Source organism: Centruroides sculpturatus, unplaced genomic scaffold (assembly GCF_000671375.1).
Source record: "Centruroides sculpturatus isolate CEXI.00-Female unplaced genomic scaffold, Cexi_2.0 scaffold407, whole genome shotgun sequence".
NCBI lineage: Eukaryota > Metazoa > Arthropoda > Arachnida > Scorpiones > Buthidae > Centruroides > Centruroides sculpturatus.
Window position 1 is genome coordinate 127,152 of NW_019384947.1, and position 15,410 is coordinate 142,561.

At 27.6% G+C, this 15,410-nt stretch overlaps 1 protein-coding gene across 1 annotated transcript in view; it reads right to left on the bottom strand.

Annotated features, from left to right (window-relative positions):
• LOC111632208 (enhancer of polycomb homolog 1-like) overlaps positions 1–15,410 on the bottom strand; it is a 185,905-nt gene that overhangs the window by 35,396 nt on the left and 135,099 nt on the right. Inside the window, exon 7 of the mRNA XM_023376587.1 lies at positions 3,936–4,016. Within this exon, the coding sequence (XP_023232355.1) occupies positions 3,936–4,016 (81 nt within the window). The remainder of the gene's footprint in view (positions 1–3,935; positions 4,017–15,410) is intronic.

Genomic DNA, 15,410 nt, shown 5'->3' on the forward strand with positions numbered 1-15,410 from the left:
AATGCCCTGGGAAATCGGACTCCAGCTGTGTTCAAGGTCATCCAGCTGTGTAAACAATGACTCATTCGCAGAAAGGCAAGACAAAGGAAAAGAAAGTTTGAAGCTTTTTCTTCAAAATTAACGCATTTCTTTCGTTTTTTTTCAGTTTTAAGTATTTTTTATGTTTAATTAAATTAATATAAAAAATTGCTGGGAACTTAAGGGGTTAAACAGATATTCATATTTGAATACGATAATGGAAAGAAAAAATCAGTTACATGCAAGATGGAACACATTGCAAATGGCGAATCTACACAATGTAACTTCAAGGCAAGTGAAACTAGTGTGCCGAAAAAGTTCAATCTTTGGCGGCATGTGAAGCGTAATCATCCTGAAATTTACGAAGGGTTAGTTAAAGAGAAGGATCAACAAGACGAAGTTGCTGCAAGAAGAAAACATAATCATGACAATCTTACCATTGCACTTTCATGTCATAAGAAATGCAGAACTGATCAACCAAAAATTGATACATATTTTACATCATCGAAGATTACAATCACTATGGATAGCAATACTTTCCGCGAGGGACTTGTTGAGATGGTTTGTATGAGTATGACACCACTCACTACGTTCACATTAAATAACAAAGGATTTCAAAAGATTGCTGGTGAAATGGCTCAGAAGCTTGGTGTTTCGATAGGACATGATGCTGTTCGTCATTTAGTAATAAGCACAGCAGAGTCTGTGCACATCAATCTAAGACAAACTTTAAAAGGACAATTATGTTATTTAAAGCTAGATGCTGCAACCCGTGGAAATAGAAATTTTCTTGCCATCAATGTACAATTTTGGAATGAAAAAAACGAGAAAACTGAAATAAAAACATTGGATGTTGTCGATACTAAAGGAAGACATAACTCTTTATATGTGAAAAATCAAATTAAAGAAACTTTGAACAAATTTGAAATTGATGAAAAACAAGTACTAAGTATTTGTGTAGATAATGCAGCAAACATGACATGTGCTGTAAATAAACTTGGCCATCATGAAAATATTTTCAAGGATAAAGATGAAAAACTGAAGACATCGAAGAAATGAATGTAGACATTTCGCTACAGTAGATTAAAAATCCTTCCCTAATATTGCCAGCGTGGACTAATGATAATACGAAAATTCATCTAATGAGGTGTGAGATTCACACTGTTCAACTAGCCATTTGGAATGGATTAAAGAATGAACGAATAACAAAAATATTAGGGAAAATTTGACGGGTTGTGGTAAAATTACGAACCCCAACAATTCGTAATGTTTTGCTGAAAATGTATGGTAAAACTCAATTCCTAGACACAGTAACAAGATGGGGTTCTACATATGCCATGCTTGATTGTCTCCTTTTTTTTCAAAGACTACTGCGATCAAGTAGCTGCTACTGAGACAAAAGACCTAGAATTTAGCAAAGCAGAATGGGATGAAGTAAAACATATCAGAGCTGTTTTAGAAAAACCAAATATTTCAACAATTGCCCTTCAAGTTGCCAATCTTACTCTGGGGATGTTTATGAAAGAATGGTGTAAACTAGAAAAATGTATGGAAGAATTTGGAAGATATGTTGCGTTAGGAATCCTGTCTTCCATGAAAAAGCAGAAAAAAAAAAAACTTATTCAAAACATACATTTTCTTGCTGGAGTGTATGTTGATTCTAGGCAGAGAATCTTATTAAGTGCGGCAGAAAAACTAAAAGCAAGAGTAGGTCTTTCAGACATCCAATGGCGAATTAAAAGGCAAACACTAATTGATTTGGCTGAAAAGCCAGCAATTGTTGAGCTGTCACAGCCAACCTGTGATATGATAAATATAGATTCGGAAGATGATGATTTTGAAAAAGAATTGGATACAAGAGAAAACAGTTGTCAAATTTCCACTATACATAATAAAGAAGACAACGAAATAGACAAACACGTTGAGAAAGACTGCAATGCAATAGAGGATGTGGGGAGATTAAAGGTGAATGTATTTGAAGCCATTGACCATTATCCAGAACGCATCAGAAAAGCATGCAGAGTCGCTTCAAGCATGCCAACTTATCAAGCAAGTGTTGAACTTCTATTTTCCGGATTAAGATTGCTTTTAAGTGATAACAGGCAGTCAATGAAGGATGATTTGCTGTTTGCCATTTTATTTATTAAAATCAGTGAGGTTGGATGTTAATTTTTTTAATAATAAATTAGTTGTAAATAAACAAGTTTTTTTATGCGTACTTATATACCAAAGACAAAATTAGTGTAATTCCTATAAGAATATTTTAACTGGAGCATAGAGTGGAGCTGGAGCAAATACTGTGATACCGGAGCGGAGCAACTCAAAAAAATGGTCACTCCAAAGCCCTGGACTTTAACATGTAAACCTTAAAAATATCTAAAACTTATTTCAATAGATGCAGTGTTGCAAGGGAGTTAGCACATGGAACTATAATAATGTTCAGCAAACAAAGCTTAATGGCTATTTAAATAAAATCCCTTCAAAACAGCTGTATGCTGTATATGGTGTACTGTACATGTATTCCAATGTTTTTGTAACTTCTAAAAGTATTTTTGATACGCTTCTTTTGAAATTTCTGATAGTTTGTATTGTTGTATAATGAGTAATTTCTTCAGTTGTAGTAAATCTGGTTTATCAGGAAAGTTTTCAACTTTGAACAAATTGCAGGAAGCTGATGAACATGGAATATTATACTGGAATGTTTCACAAAATCTTAAATAAAAAATACTGAATGTTTAACAACATTTTCATGACATACACATTTTCTTTTTGTTATTCAAACAGAAATAATGCAATCACTGTACGGCCAAGACTCCACTAATGTAAAAACAAACGTAAAAACCTTCATCATAAAATCTTTTAATCATGTGACCTATTTGCATTTGAGTCTGGACTGCAATGGAGGTCCAGCTAGCAAAATTTTTACGGAAATGGTACTATTGAAGTTATAAAGACAATGATTATATTCTACAAGTTTTTTCTGTACTATAATTACAAATGTAGTAAAAATAATATCTTTACTTTCTTATATTAACTTTTATTATCATATTATTAAGATAATATACAGCACTTATAAGCTTAGCTTTTTATTATATACTCCTCTAAATTGAAGGATTTTCCTTTGGCCATCCATATCGTGTGTTTTAGCCATCCATTATTATAATCGGGATACCTCTTGTTGTAGATACACAAATACTTTCAGATGTTTTCGATAAATCTTTCCAGATCTATTCTAGAGTAGCCACAAGAGAACATACACAAAAGCTCATTTTTATACTGTGTCACAATGATCTAGATTTCACTGACTTATGATTGGTGGATAGTACAATTTTCCGGCTGTATTTGTGTCAAAAGTTGAACAATGCTCAACTCGCTTCTACTTGGTTTTATGACCTGCTCATGCGTAAAATATCATGGTCACATGATTAAAAGTTTTTACAGTGAAGGTTTTTATGCTAGTGGAGTCTTAGCATAAGACTTATAATATTGCTAATTTATAGTTTGACTTTGACCATTTTGAGACATACTACAAAAAAATGTCTTAAAAAGTATTATTTATTGTGTTATATAAAAACAAAAGAAATGCTTAACTTTAACTTTTGATTGAACTTGTTCTGCTTTTTTGAATTTTGTAGAAGATGGATTTTTCTACTAAAAAGAACAGTTTTTTGTTTCTAATAGATAAATTGTGAGTAGCTATAAATCCACAATTCATTACATCAATAATAATTGAAGAATTTACAACAAAATCTGATGCAAATTCAGTACATAACAGAATTATCCATTTTAAGTTGCAATGGAACACAATCATGTTTTTTTCGTAAATTTATACATGTAGTAGATAAAAAAAAAATTATACCTGCAAAATATAATGCATAAATATATATTTTTATATATTTATTTAAAACTGGACTTACCTTTTCTCAAAAATTTCTATAGTTAAATGCAATTGCTCTCTTTTCGTCTTCTCTCTCCTTTTAACCATTTCAAGCAATGTTCTAAATGTATTTTAAAAATTTATTAAAATATATTATTTTTTTGAAAAANAAGTTGCTTTTAAGCAACCAAAATAGTTTACTGATTGATTACTTTTAAAGAATAAAATATATCATTATAGCATTAATGCTTTAAATAACACATTAGCAAATGTTAAAGCACAAATTCTTAAACAGAAGTTTTAGTTTACATAATTTTTTGAAAGCTATCATCATTTAAGAATTGAAAACTTAGAATAGGATGTTAAAATTAAGCTATACAAAGCACATTAAACTATTAAACCTGGACTCCACATTACCAGAATCCATAACTTAATCATAAAACTGAAAGCCAAACTGACCACTTTCAGTTTTGGAACATTCAGTTGGACAGAAACAAGACTGAAAGTAGAATTAAAAATTATTTAACTTTTCCATTCATGCTTCTGTCGCACTGCAACCAATAAAATCATGAGGATTTGTGATGCATAGTTACTTGATTTGTCATATGTAGTTTGATAGTCGTAATGGTGGAAAGTGCAGCTAAATGAATGAGAAAGCAAGTAGATTTAGAATTATTTATTGAAGAAGTTAGGAAGTACAGGTGTCTATACGACAAGAAATGTAGAGAGTTTAAAAATATAGCGTTGAAACATATGATATAGACTGTGATAGCCGTAAAATTTGGATTGAATGGTAAGAAAGTTTGATATACTGCATTGAACTCCTAAAGTGGAATCATTTAATTATAAAATGTTTTAAATAGGAAACAAAGCAGAACAAAAGTGGAAGGTGTAGAGGGATCTTTATAACAGGGAAAGAAAAAAAATTAGAGAAAGTTTAGCCAATGGTAGCAGGACAAAGGACATATATAAGACCACATGGCATTTATCTGATCTCATGGATAGCATACTAAAAGATTGTATAAATGAATATGCAAGGTAAGCTTATTAATGTCACTGTTCCATTAATTGATGATATGTAATTAAAGCTTCTTCAAAAACTTCAGACACTAAGGCGTTAAATACAATTAAAATATTTTATTCTTGCGAGCGCTTTCGACGTAAATATGCACGTCGTCCTCAGGCAAATCAAACGAACAGAGAACTCGAATCATACATTTGAATTTGAACATTAACGATATTAGCCGTTTTTTAATTATTAATAAGAATTAAATTTTAGAATTAAAACATTTAAAAATATTTAAAATTGGCACACATGCGTTTTAAATTTCGATAAGAATGGCTATTAATTATTTTATAAACGCGCAAAACACTGGCGCGCATGCACCTTAACATGCATTACATAATATCCAATTAGGATGGCGATTAAGAATAAATAAATTTTACATTTTAAATTAAAACTAAAAGTTAAAGACAAAACTTTTGTTAATACGTATAAAATTAAACATTAAAAACAAATACTTTTGTAAATACGTATAAAATTTTTGGCACGCATGCGCCTTAACATAGACTGAGAAACTGAGCAGAATAGATCCGTAAGTGCTAGTTTGCATTAATATTTAAATGTTAAAGACTAAAACATGGGACATAACGAGGCCGACACGTATGCGCTTTGAGTCATGTAGAAGATGGGGGAAAGGAATGCAAAATTATTATTGATTTTTTAACTGCCTGTATATGTTAATCCAGATATCCGGCAATTCAAGGGTGGGGGAGTTGCACGGGGAGAGCAGTTTTGTGAGGATGGCCTCCCAAATATATATTAAGCTCCCTTCATCACAGCGTTTGAGTATTTCCACCCGATTCCAAAGCGCTATGTGATGTTGTTGTATCACTAATTTGGAAAGTTCCGTGTCGCAATTGCCAAGTGCCACCGAACGTTGGTGTTCAGATATACGGGTAGCAAGCATTCTGGTGGTCGCTCCTATATAATTGGTGCATAGTCCTGATATTGGATTCTGCAAGGGAACGGAGTATACACCAGATTTTTCCAGGGTGGAAATAGTATCCCTATCATTACATAAGATTCGTCGCAGACATGGTCGTGGNAAAAAAAAAAAAAAAAAAAAAAAAAAAAAAAAAAAAAAAAAAAAAAAAAAAAAAAAAAAAAAAAAAAAAAAAAAAAAAAAAAAAAAAAAAAAAAAAAAAAAAAAAAAAAAAAAAAAAAAAAAAAAAAAAAAAAAAAAAAAAAAAAAAAAAAAAAAAAAAAAAAAAAAAAAAAAAAAAAAAAAAAAAAAAAAAAAAAAAAAAAAAAAAAAAAAAAAAAAAAAAAAAAAAAAAAAAAAAAAAAAAAAAAAAAAAAAAAAAAAAAAAAAAAAAAAAAAAAAAAAAAAAAAAAAAAAAAAAAAAAAAAAAAAAAAAAAAAAAAAAAAAAAAAAAAAAAAAAAAAAAAAAAAAAAAAAAAAAAAAAAAAAAAAAAAAAAAAAAAAAAAAAAAAAAAAAAAAAAAAAAAAAAAAAAAAAAAAAAAAAAAAAAAAAAAAAAAAAAAAAAAAAAAAAAAAAAAAAAAAAAAAAAAAAAAAAAAAAAAAAAAAAAAAAAAAAAAAAAAAAAAAAAAAAAAAAAAAAAAAAAAAAAAAAAAAAAAAAAAAAAAAAAAAAAAAAAAAAAAAAAAAAAAAAAAAAAAAAAAAAAAAAAAAAAAAAAAAAAAAAAAAAAAAAAAAAAAAAAAAAAAAAAAAAAAAAAAAAAAAAAAAAAAAAAAAAAAAAAAAAAAAAAAAAAAAAAAAAAAAAAAAAAAAAAAAAAAAAAAAAAAAAAAAAAAAAAAAAAAAAAAAAAAAAAAAAAAAAAAAAAAAAAAAAAAAAAAAAAAAAAAAAAAAAAAAAAAAAAAAAAAAAAAAAAAAAAAAAAAAAAAAAAAAAAAAAAAAAAAAAAAAAAAAAAAAAAAAAAAAAAAAAAAAAAAAAAAAAAAAAAAAAAAAAAAAAAAAAAAAAAAAAAAAAAAAAAAAAAAAAAAAAAAAAAAAAAAAAAAAAAAAAAAAAAAAAAAAAAAAAAAAAAAAAAAAAAAAAAAAAAAAAAAAAAAAAAAAAAAAAAAAAAAAAAAAAAAAAAAAAAAAAAAAAAAAAAAAAAAAAAAAAAAAAAAAAAAAAAAAAAAAAAAAAAAAAAAAAAAAAAAAAAAAAAAAAAAAAAAAAAAAAAAAAAAAAAAAAAAAAAAAAAAAAAAAAAAAAAAAAAAAAAAAAAAAAAAAAAAAAAAAAAAAAAAAAAAAAAAAAAAAAAAAAAAAAAAAAAAAAAAAAAAAAAAAAAAAAAAAAAAAAAAAAAAAAAAAAAAAAAAAAAAAAAAAAAAAAAAAAAAAAAAAAAAAAAAAAAAAAAAAAAAAAAAAAAAAAAAAAAAAAAAAAAAAAAAAAAAAAAAAAAAAAAAAAAAAAAAAAAAAAAAAAAAAAAAAAAAAAAAAAAAAAAAAAAAAAAAAAAAAAAAAAAAAAAAAAAAAAAAAAAAAAAAAAAAAAAAAAAAAAAAAAAAAAAAAAAAAAAAAAAAAAAAAAAAAAAAAAAAAAAAAAAAAAAAAAAAAAAAAAAAAAAAAAAAAAAAAAAAAAAAAAAAAAAAAAAAAAAAAAAAAAAAAAAAAAAAAAAAAAAAAAAAAAAAAAAAAAAAAAAAAAAAAAAAAAAAAAAAAAAAAAAAAAAAAAAAAAAAAAAAAAAAAAAAAAAAAAAAAAAAAAAAAAAAAAAAAAAAAAAAAAAAAAAAAAAAAAAAAAAAAAAAAAAAAAAAAAAAAAAAAAAAAAAAAAAAAAAAAAAAAAAAAAAAAAAAAAAAAAAAAAAAAAAAAAAAAAAAAAAAAAAAAAAAAAAAAAAAAAAATATATAGCTGCAGAGATTATTACTCTTTCATTAGAGAGGTTGCGGCCTAAGTTTTCAACACAAAAAGTGTACGTTAGATGTTCAGCGCTGCCATCCTGTAAGCCTAGAAGTTTGACAATGGCGTTTGCAATGTCAGTAGAATCATGCTCAATGTTCCAAATGCCATTATCAAACTTCTAGGCTTACAGGATGGCAGTGCTGAACATCCAACGTACACTTTTTGCATTGAAAACTTCAACCGCAACCTCGCTATTAACATCTATGCTTTCTGACTAAAATTTAAACTACTATCTACCTGATTTGTTTTCAATTTAGAATTTAATTTTTTTTCTACAGTTCAGTTAATAATATGTCCCCATTAAGGGAACTTTCAAATTTAATAAATGAAGATGAAAATGACCTAGAAAATAACCTTGAGATAGTACCCTGCATGTCAATCACTCAATCAAAATAAGTAACATACTTATTATGCTTTATAATTATTTGTGACAGAATTATTATTGGTATACTTAAATAAGACATTTATTTTTAGTAAAGAAAATATTCCAATGATGAGTGAAACTCAAATGCAAAAGTATGTAAACTTTGAACTAATTTAAATATAATATATAATGAATTATAAGTTTTTAAACAACTGATTATTATAAATTATTTTCAGCATTTCACCTACAGATAATCCCGATGTTTTTAATATACCAAGGTATGATATATTGAGTATGTAATTTATTATTGTATAATTGTGTGCTGATGAATCTAATTTATCAGTTCAAGCAAGAATAATGAAAAATCTAGGAAACAAAAAAATGTACATTGAATGTCTTGGAAGAGACCACAAAAAATATATCTGAGTCTTTAAAAAAAAAAAAAAAAAAGCGAAACAAGAGAAACTAACATATCTGGTATCAAGGTTTTGTGACTACATTGATGCCAGATTGAGAAACTTAAACCCAAGATGCAGACAACAGGCAATTCATGGCATTGAATTGCTAATACAAGAAAAAGAAAATAATGATTTTTAATAAAGGATGTTTCAATATAATCAGTTCATTTAAATTAAACTTCAATGAAGTTTTTACTTCATTCTTTATATAATTTATTTAAATAAATTTGATTCATGTGTCTGAAAATATTGTATACTGTTCATATTATTTTTATATATTTTAAGTTATTACATAAACCAAAATTTTATTGACCATGCTAATTAAAAGTTCAGATTTCCTGGTAATTTTTAAGACTATTATAATCAATGCTAAAAAGAATTAAGTTATTGTAACTTAGCAATTAATCTGATAATTAATTCAAGTTGCTTTTAAGCAACCAAAATAGTTTACTGATTGAGAATTAGTAATTAAAGTTGTTTTATAGAGAAATTTTTCCTTAAAATCAAATAAATTCCAAAAGCTTATTAAACCTTCATATTTGCTCATTATTTAAATAAATAAAGTGAATCACTTTTGGCTTTTTCATCAACAGCTTGTTTTTAAAAAAAATTGTTATATATTATGCCAATTGGCTATTCATAAAATTGATTCTTTTTAGCATTTTGATTATAATAGTTTTACAAATTACCATGAAATCTAAACTTTTAATTAGTATAATCAATAAAGTTTTGGTTTATGTAATAAAATATACAGAAGTACTTTTGGAGTGTAAAATTTTTTCCAAGATTCATGCAATGTAGAATATAAAGTGCAATCATATAACTTTTATCCACATATAACATCCATATGAAATTGTTTCATTTAATTAAAAAAATACCTCCTGAATAATGTTCTCTGTAAAAATGATTAGTTTTTATGTAGAAATTGTTGTCTACATTAACAAGTTCAAAAATATATATATAATTAAGACAAACACAAGTATCTTGAATTTGTTTGTTTTATTTTTTCACAAAATAACAAATTTAAAACATTAAAGCTACAGGATATTTACTCAATAAAAATATATTGTATTAGCTCAGAGAAGTAATATTTACTCTAAGCTAATACAACCTATATAAAATATAATACCATACTTTAGGTTGAGAGTGAATTAATTTTTCCTGCCAAGATAAGCTCCCTAATTACATAAATAATCTTTATAAATATTTCTGAGACTTTTTGCCTCTATTATACATGCTGCTGTTGACTTTTTTAAGATTTTTGAGCATTATATTCTCAGATTTCCATATACAGGTAGCCCTTGGTTTACGCCGCAGTTCTGTTCCTATAAAAGCCGGCGCAAATTGAATTGGCGTAAAACGAACCCATATTTACAGTGAGGTATAGGGTTAGGTTCTATATAAGTGAAAAATAATCTAATAATTTTGTTTATTAATACAATATAATACAAAATACATATAAATTTTTAATTTTTAAAATGTATTTTATCATAAAATAAAGTAAAATGTTTTTATTTAAAAATTTTAGTTTCGAATTTCTTACATTTTTCGGAAAAAAGTATCCATCTTTAATTGTTTACATTTTTGATTTCTTTCATTAAGAATTTCGGAATATGGTCGAATATGATGCTCCTTTTTACATTTGCACTTCGCTCCCAACATTGTCTAACTCACAAACTTCATCCGTCAAACTTTCCTTAGTTGAAAGGATACGTTAACCCGACGTAGAGCTACAGACGAGCGAAGACACTGATTGGTCGACCACCGGTCGCCGTAGCGCATATATAAGGTCAGTTTGAGCGGGAAAATTCAAGGTGGCTAAGGAGAGATAAATATCGTCTGGCCAACGAGAAGTAGATTTGTCTCACTAACGATAATTTGTGATCGCCGGAAGTGCTATTGCGTCGTAAGGTGTTTTCCTGAATGAACTGATACGGGATACATTCATTGGCGCTATGGATTCGGACGCCATTTATTGGACTATTAAGTTTAATATCTTGACTCGTGGGTACCTAAACGTTTAGTATTTTAATATTAATTTAATGCAAATGTATACATATCCAATAATACTAAACAGAAAAAATAAATATATTTAATAAAAATCTTTGTTTTAATGAATGTACAATGTTGCAGCTCGGTAAATACGCCAACACTGAAATGAAAATCAGTCTAGCATAGGGAAAATTGGGGAATTACACCTCAAAATGGCGAATTGCGCAGTGGCGTTATTGTGAATTGGCGTAAACCGAGGGCTACCTGTACCTTCATTTTGATTATAGTCAGAATCTTCATAATCAGCATATCCATTTGGACAATATGCTTCAGATTTCTGAATAAGCATATTATGGAGAACACAACTAGCAAGCACAATACTTTTGACTGATTTGTTGTCATAATTTGATTGTTTCTGTAAGATATGAAACTGTGCTGCTAGTATACCAAAAGCATTCTCAACAACATGCCAGCCTCTGCTTAATCTATAATTATGTATTTTTTCGAAGTGACTAAAATCAGAATTTCTGGGATAGAGACGCAACAAATTATGTCTTAAAGGAAATGCTTCATCCCCAATTATAAAATAAGAAAACAGTTTATGTGAATTTTGAAAAGCATCTGCCTTTGGAAAGGTCAACTTTTCATTGATCAGATGCTGACCAAATACACTTTTTCTTAATATTCCACCATCTGATTTGCTATCATAACGTCCATAATCAATCATGAGAGAGTGATAGTTTTAATCAGATATGGCTAGTAAGATTGTACTAAAAGTTCTCTTATAGTTATAATTGAGACTACCACTGTTCTTTGGACACTCTCAAATAACATGCTTTCCATCAATACTACCACAGCAGTGAGGTAGTTGCCATCTTCTTTCAAAACCATCAGAAATTTTTTCCAATCTGCTGGAATTGATGGAAATGCCAAATATTCCTTCTGGAAACATTTCCAAATAGCTTTGCATGTTTCTAGTAAATTTTTCATACAGTCTGCCTTCCAATTCAAAATGAAAAGCTCAAACTTCGGTAGGTCTCTCTGGTTGCTAGAAACCTGTAAAATAGTTTTTTGTCAGAATATACAAAGAAAAAATTAAGGTAATAGTAATTTTAGTAAGTTATTGCAATAGGTCAAAATAAATATTAAAAAAGTTAACTATATCTCTTAAATGAAAAATGTAAAAGCAGTGTTTGTGCTAGAAATCATCAATAACAGAACAATTATTATTAAATTTACAGCAATTACAAGGGTATGTCACATGAAAACTTTTGTGACTTTATTCGCAAATATCAGACTAAATAATAACAACATATAGACTATTTACCTTAAAGTTAAAGCCAATCTTTCATTCGATGATATACTTTTGTGCCAAAATGTGTCTTTCTCCTTTATCAAGGGAAAAACCTTCTCCAATATATTATCGAATACATCAGGAGTCATCCACATAAAACTGAACGGAATATTATTTTAATATTAATATATGTACACATACTATTCAACACATAATAAATATAATAGTTAAATTGCATATTTACTCGAAGTAAAATTCTTGATCCCAAAACCTCAACTCTCTAACGAGGGAAGAATTCAGTCCATATTTTTCTCTGTCACGGAATATTTTCCTCATCCAGAAACGATGATTTTGGTGAGGTTTCGAATTCATAAACAATTTCATTGTTAATAAATGCAGAAAAAGCATGGCAAAATCTGTAGCGTCATCCACATTTGTATCTTTATGACAATTACTAAACTGATCAACAGATGGTGTATTTCCGCGTAACATTCATTTCAGTGCTAGTGGAGTCTAAAAAAAACTCTGTATGTTTCAGTTCTGTTTCTGAGTTTCTGTTTTCAGGTAATGTGGAGTCCAGGATTTACTATTCCTAATCACTAATATGCTTAATATATTTTTTCTATTAAAAATGTTTTCATTTGTTATATACTTGTTCCTTCTAATTTTTAAATGTACAATCAGACTACAGTTTCTCTGCTTGAAATGTTTTCTCATCAATTAACAAGCACTTTCATTTTTCTATTATTTTCTGTTTTCAAACATTCTCAAGAATAATGTCATAAAACAAGATACATATACTAATCTAAATATATAAAATTACTTGTCCTGACTGAGTGATTGACTGGAACGTTTACAATCGTTCTATAATCAAACCAATACGCAATAACAAATTCAAATTTAAAATGGTTTGAACATTTGGTTAAAAAATCAAAATATATAAAAATATTTATAACAATGTCTGAAATGTTATCAATTTAATACACCTAAGTACTCAATGAAGACTAAACATAATTGTAAACAAAAAATTGCATCTAAAATAGTACAGTAGAAGCCGTTCTTCAGGTTAAGCCTTAATGCTCTCCCTCTCCCCATGGAGGAATTTCAAAAATTCCTTCTTAATGTGCATTCTCATGATATACCCTAACTGTGTACCAAATTTCACCTCTTTAGGTTCAGTGGTTTGCCCTGGACGATGATGAATCAATCAGTCAATCACTCAGTCAGGACAAGTAATTTTATATATTTAGATATATTTGAACNTTCCAGCCATAAAGAATCTTCCACAGAACTGTAGTTGTTTTTGGAACCTTATAACTCTACTCATACAGTTATGTGAGTCAACACAACTGTATAAGTTTAAGGAGATGACTACGTTTTATTCTTGGTGATTGGGCAAGGCAGAAGAATGAAAATGACTTAGTTTCTTCCATATTTTAAATTGTAAAATATACTGTATGCCATTTTTAATTTGAAAATATATGCAATACCTTCATTTTTATATCTAATCACCATTTTTTCCCAAGCATGTTCGGTATTACGAAACAGGTTTCTTTATGCCCTGTGTAAAATTCTGCTGCCTGCAAGTTTAACCAATCCAACACTGCAATTTCTTTAAATCATTGAGATGTAAGCCACCTTTTAAGTGCAGCAGGAGGTGATAGTCACCGTGTACAAGGTCAGGACTGTAAGGGTGGGTGTTCAAACAGTTCCCATTTGAATCATTGAAGAATATGAACAGTGGAGGCAGCAGAGTGTGTGTGCGCGCGTGGAATTGCTATAATGTGTGCATGCACACACATTATAGCAACTCCAGATGTCAGAAAAATCAAGAAAGTTAAAAAGATAACTATAAATTTTATCAAAGTTTATACAGTGGTGCCTCGTATAACGTACGCCTCGAATAACGGACGCTGCGAATAACAAACTTTCTGTTTGACCGTTACGTGACTCGAGCAACGGACTTGCTGCGAACAACAGACTTTCCGTTCGGCAGTTACGTGAGACGAACAATGGACTTTCTTCGAACAAGTGCGAATGATGTTTCCACTCTTTTGCCGTTGCCAATGACAATCTGCTATTTTTAGGATATATTAGTATTATTAGAATGTATTATTAGTATATCTGAAGTAGAAATGTAATGTAATATATGTTGATGATTTAAATAAACATTAAATGTAATGTAATATATGTTGACGATTCAAATAAACGAAATGTAATTGTGTAGATGCCGAGGTGGCGGGACGAAAAGAGGTTGTAAAAAACAAACGGAGCGAGAGTAGCTCGTAGAAGTGTTTAGTGATCTTAATTAATAAAGAATTATTCGTATCATATAATCTGGCAAGTTAAGTCATTTATAATGCATCATGGCTTCTAAAAAAACAGAAAGGTGATTTCAATTGAAACAAAGCAAGAAATCATCAGGAGTGAAAGTTGACAAAAACTTTCTTGTCGAATGGGGAGAGGTTCAGGAGTTTACCAACACTCATTATCCAAACAGAGCTGAGGCCAACAGGATCAATGATCTCTACGATGACACCTTTGTCCGTCATTTCCGACAGGTGTTAAAGAAGAAAGAGAAACAGACCACCTTGGTCATGTTTTTCAAGAAGCCAGCGGGCAAAAAACAAAGGATGGAACAAGAGAAGTTGACCCTGCAAGTTCCGGTAGCCTCTCCTGAATCTGACTCCGATTAAAAAACAATAAAACGAGACCTGCTGCAATGTGTAAAAAGTCTATATCTGTATGAATGTGTAAAGAAAGTGTTCTTCCACCTCCTCCTCACAACATCTGACTACCCGGCATAAGTGGTGTCTGCTCCATTTTCATTTTTTATGGTACAGTACGGTTATTTTATTCTGCGGAACGAATTATATGTTTTAACATGTATTTCTATGGGAAAATGCGTTTCGTATAACGGACGTTTCACTTAACGGATGTGCACCTGGAACGGATTAAGTACATTGTACAAGGCACCACTGTATATTTTTAATATAATTTAAATTAACTTTTATATTATTTTATTTTAAAGTAAAAAGAAAAATCTGATTTATGTCCTAACTTTAACAGATATAATAATGTCTTCATACTTCATATGCCAGTTTGGAATTTTCATGTAGAATTTTGTATCAACTAATCAAAAATCATATTTTCAGAAATGTCTTTTTACAAAAAAGAAAGTTTATATTATATTGAACAGTTAACCAAAAATAAATTTTTAAAATTTCTCGATGTACATCAGCTCAATGTGCATCTATCTGTATGGATTGTATAAATGGATAACAACAAGGTAAAAGCAGATGTTACACTTATACAGCATTAATTATCGTAAATATTAAGTTTATTCATATCAACTTTGTATATTTCAAGTTTCAACCTTGTGAAATGTAAATTATAACAAAAATTACACATACTAAATAAAATATGATTTAGTCTAAAAACTGCATCAAAAATATTTAAGAAAATATTAAAATTATTCAGAAACCTGAGTTAC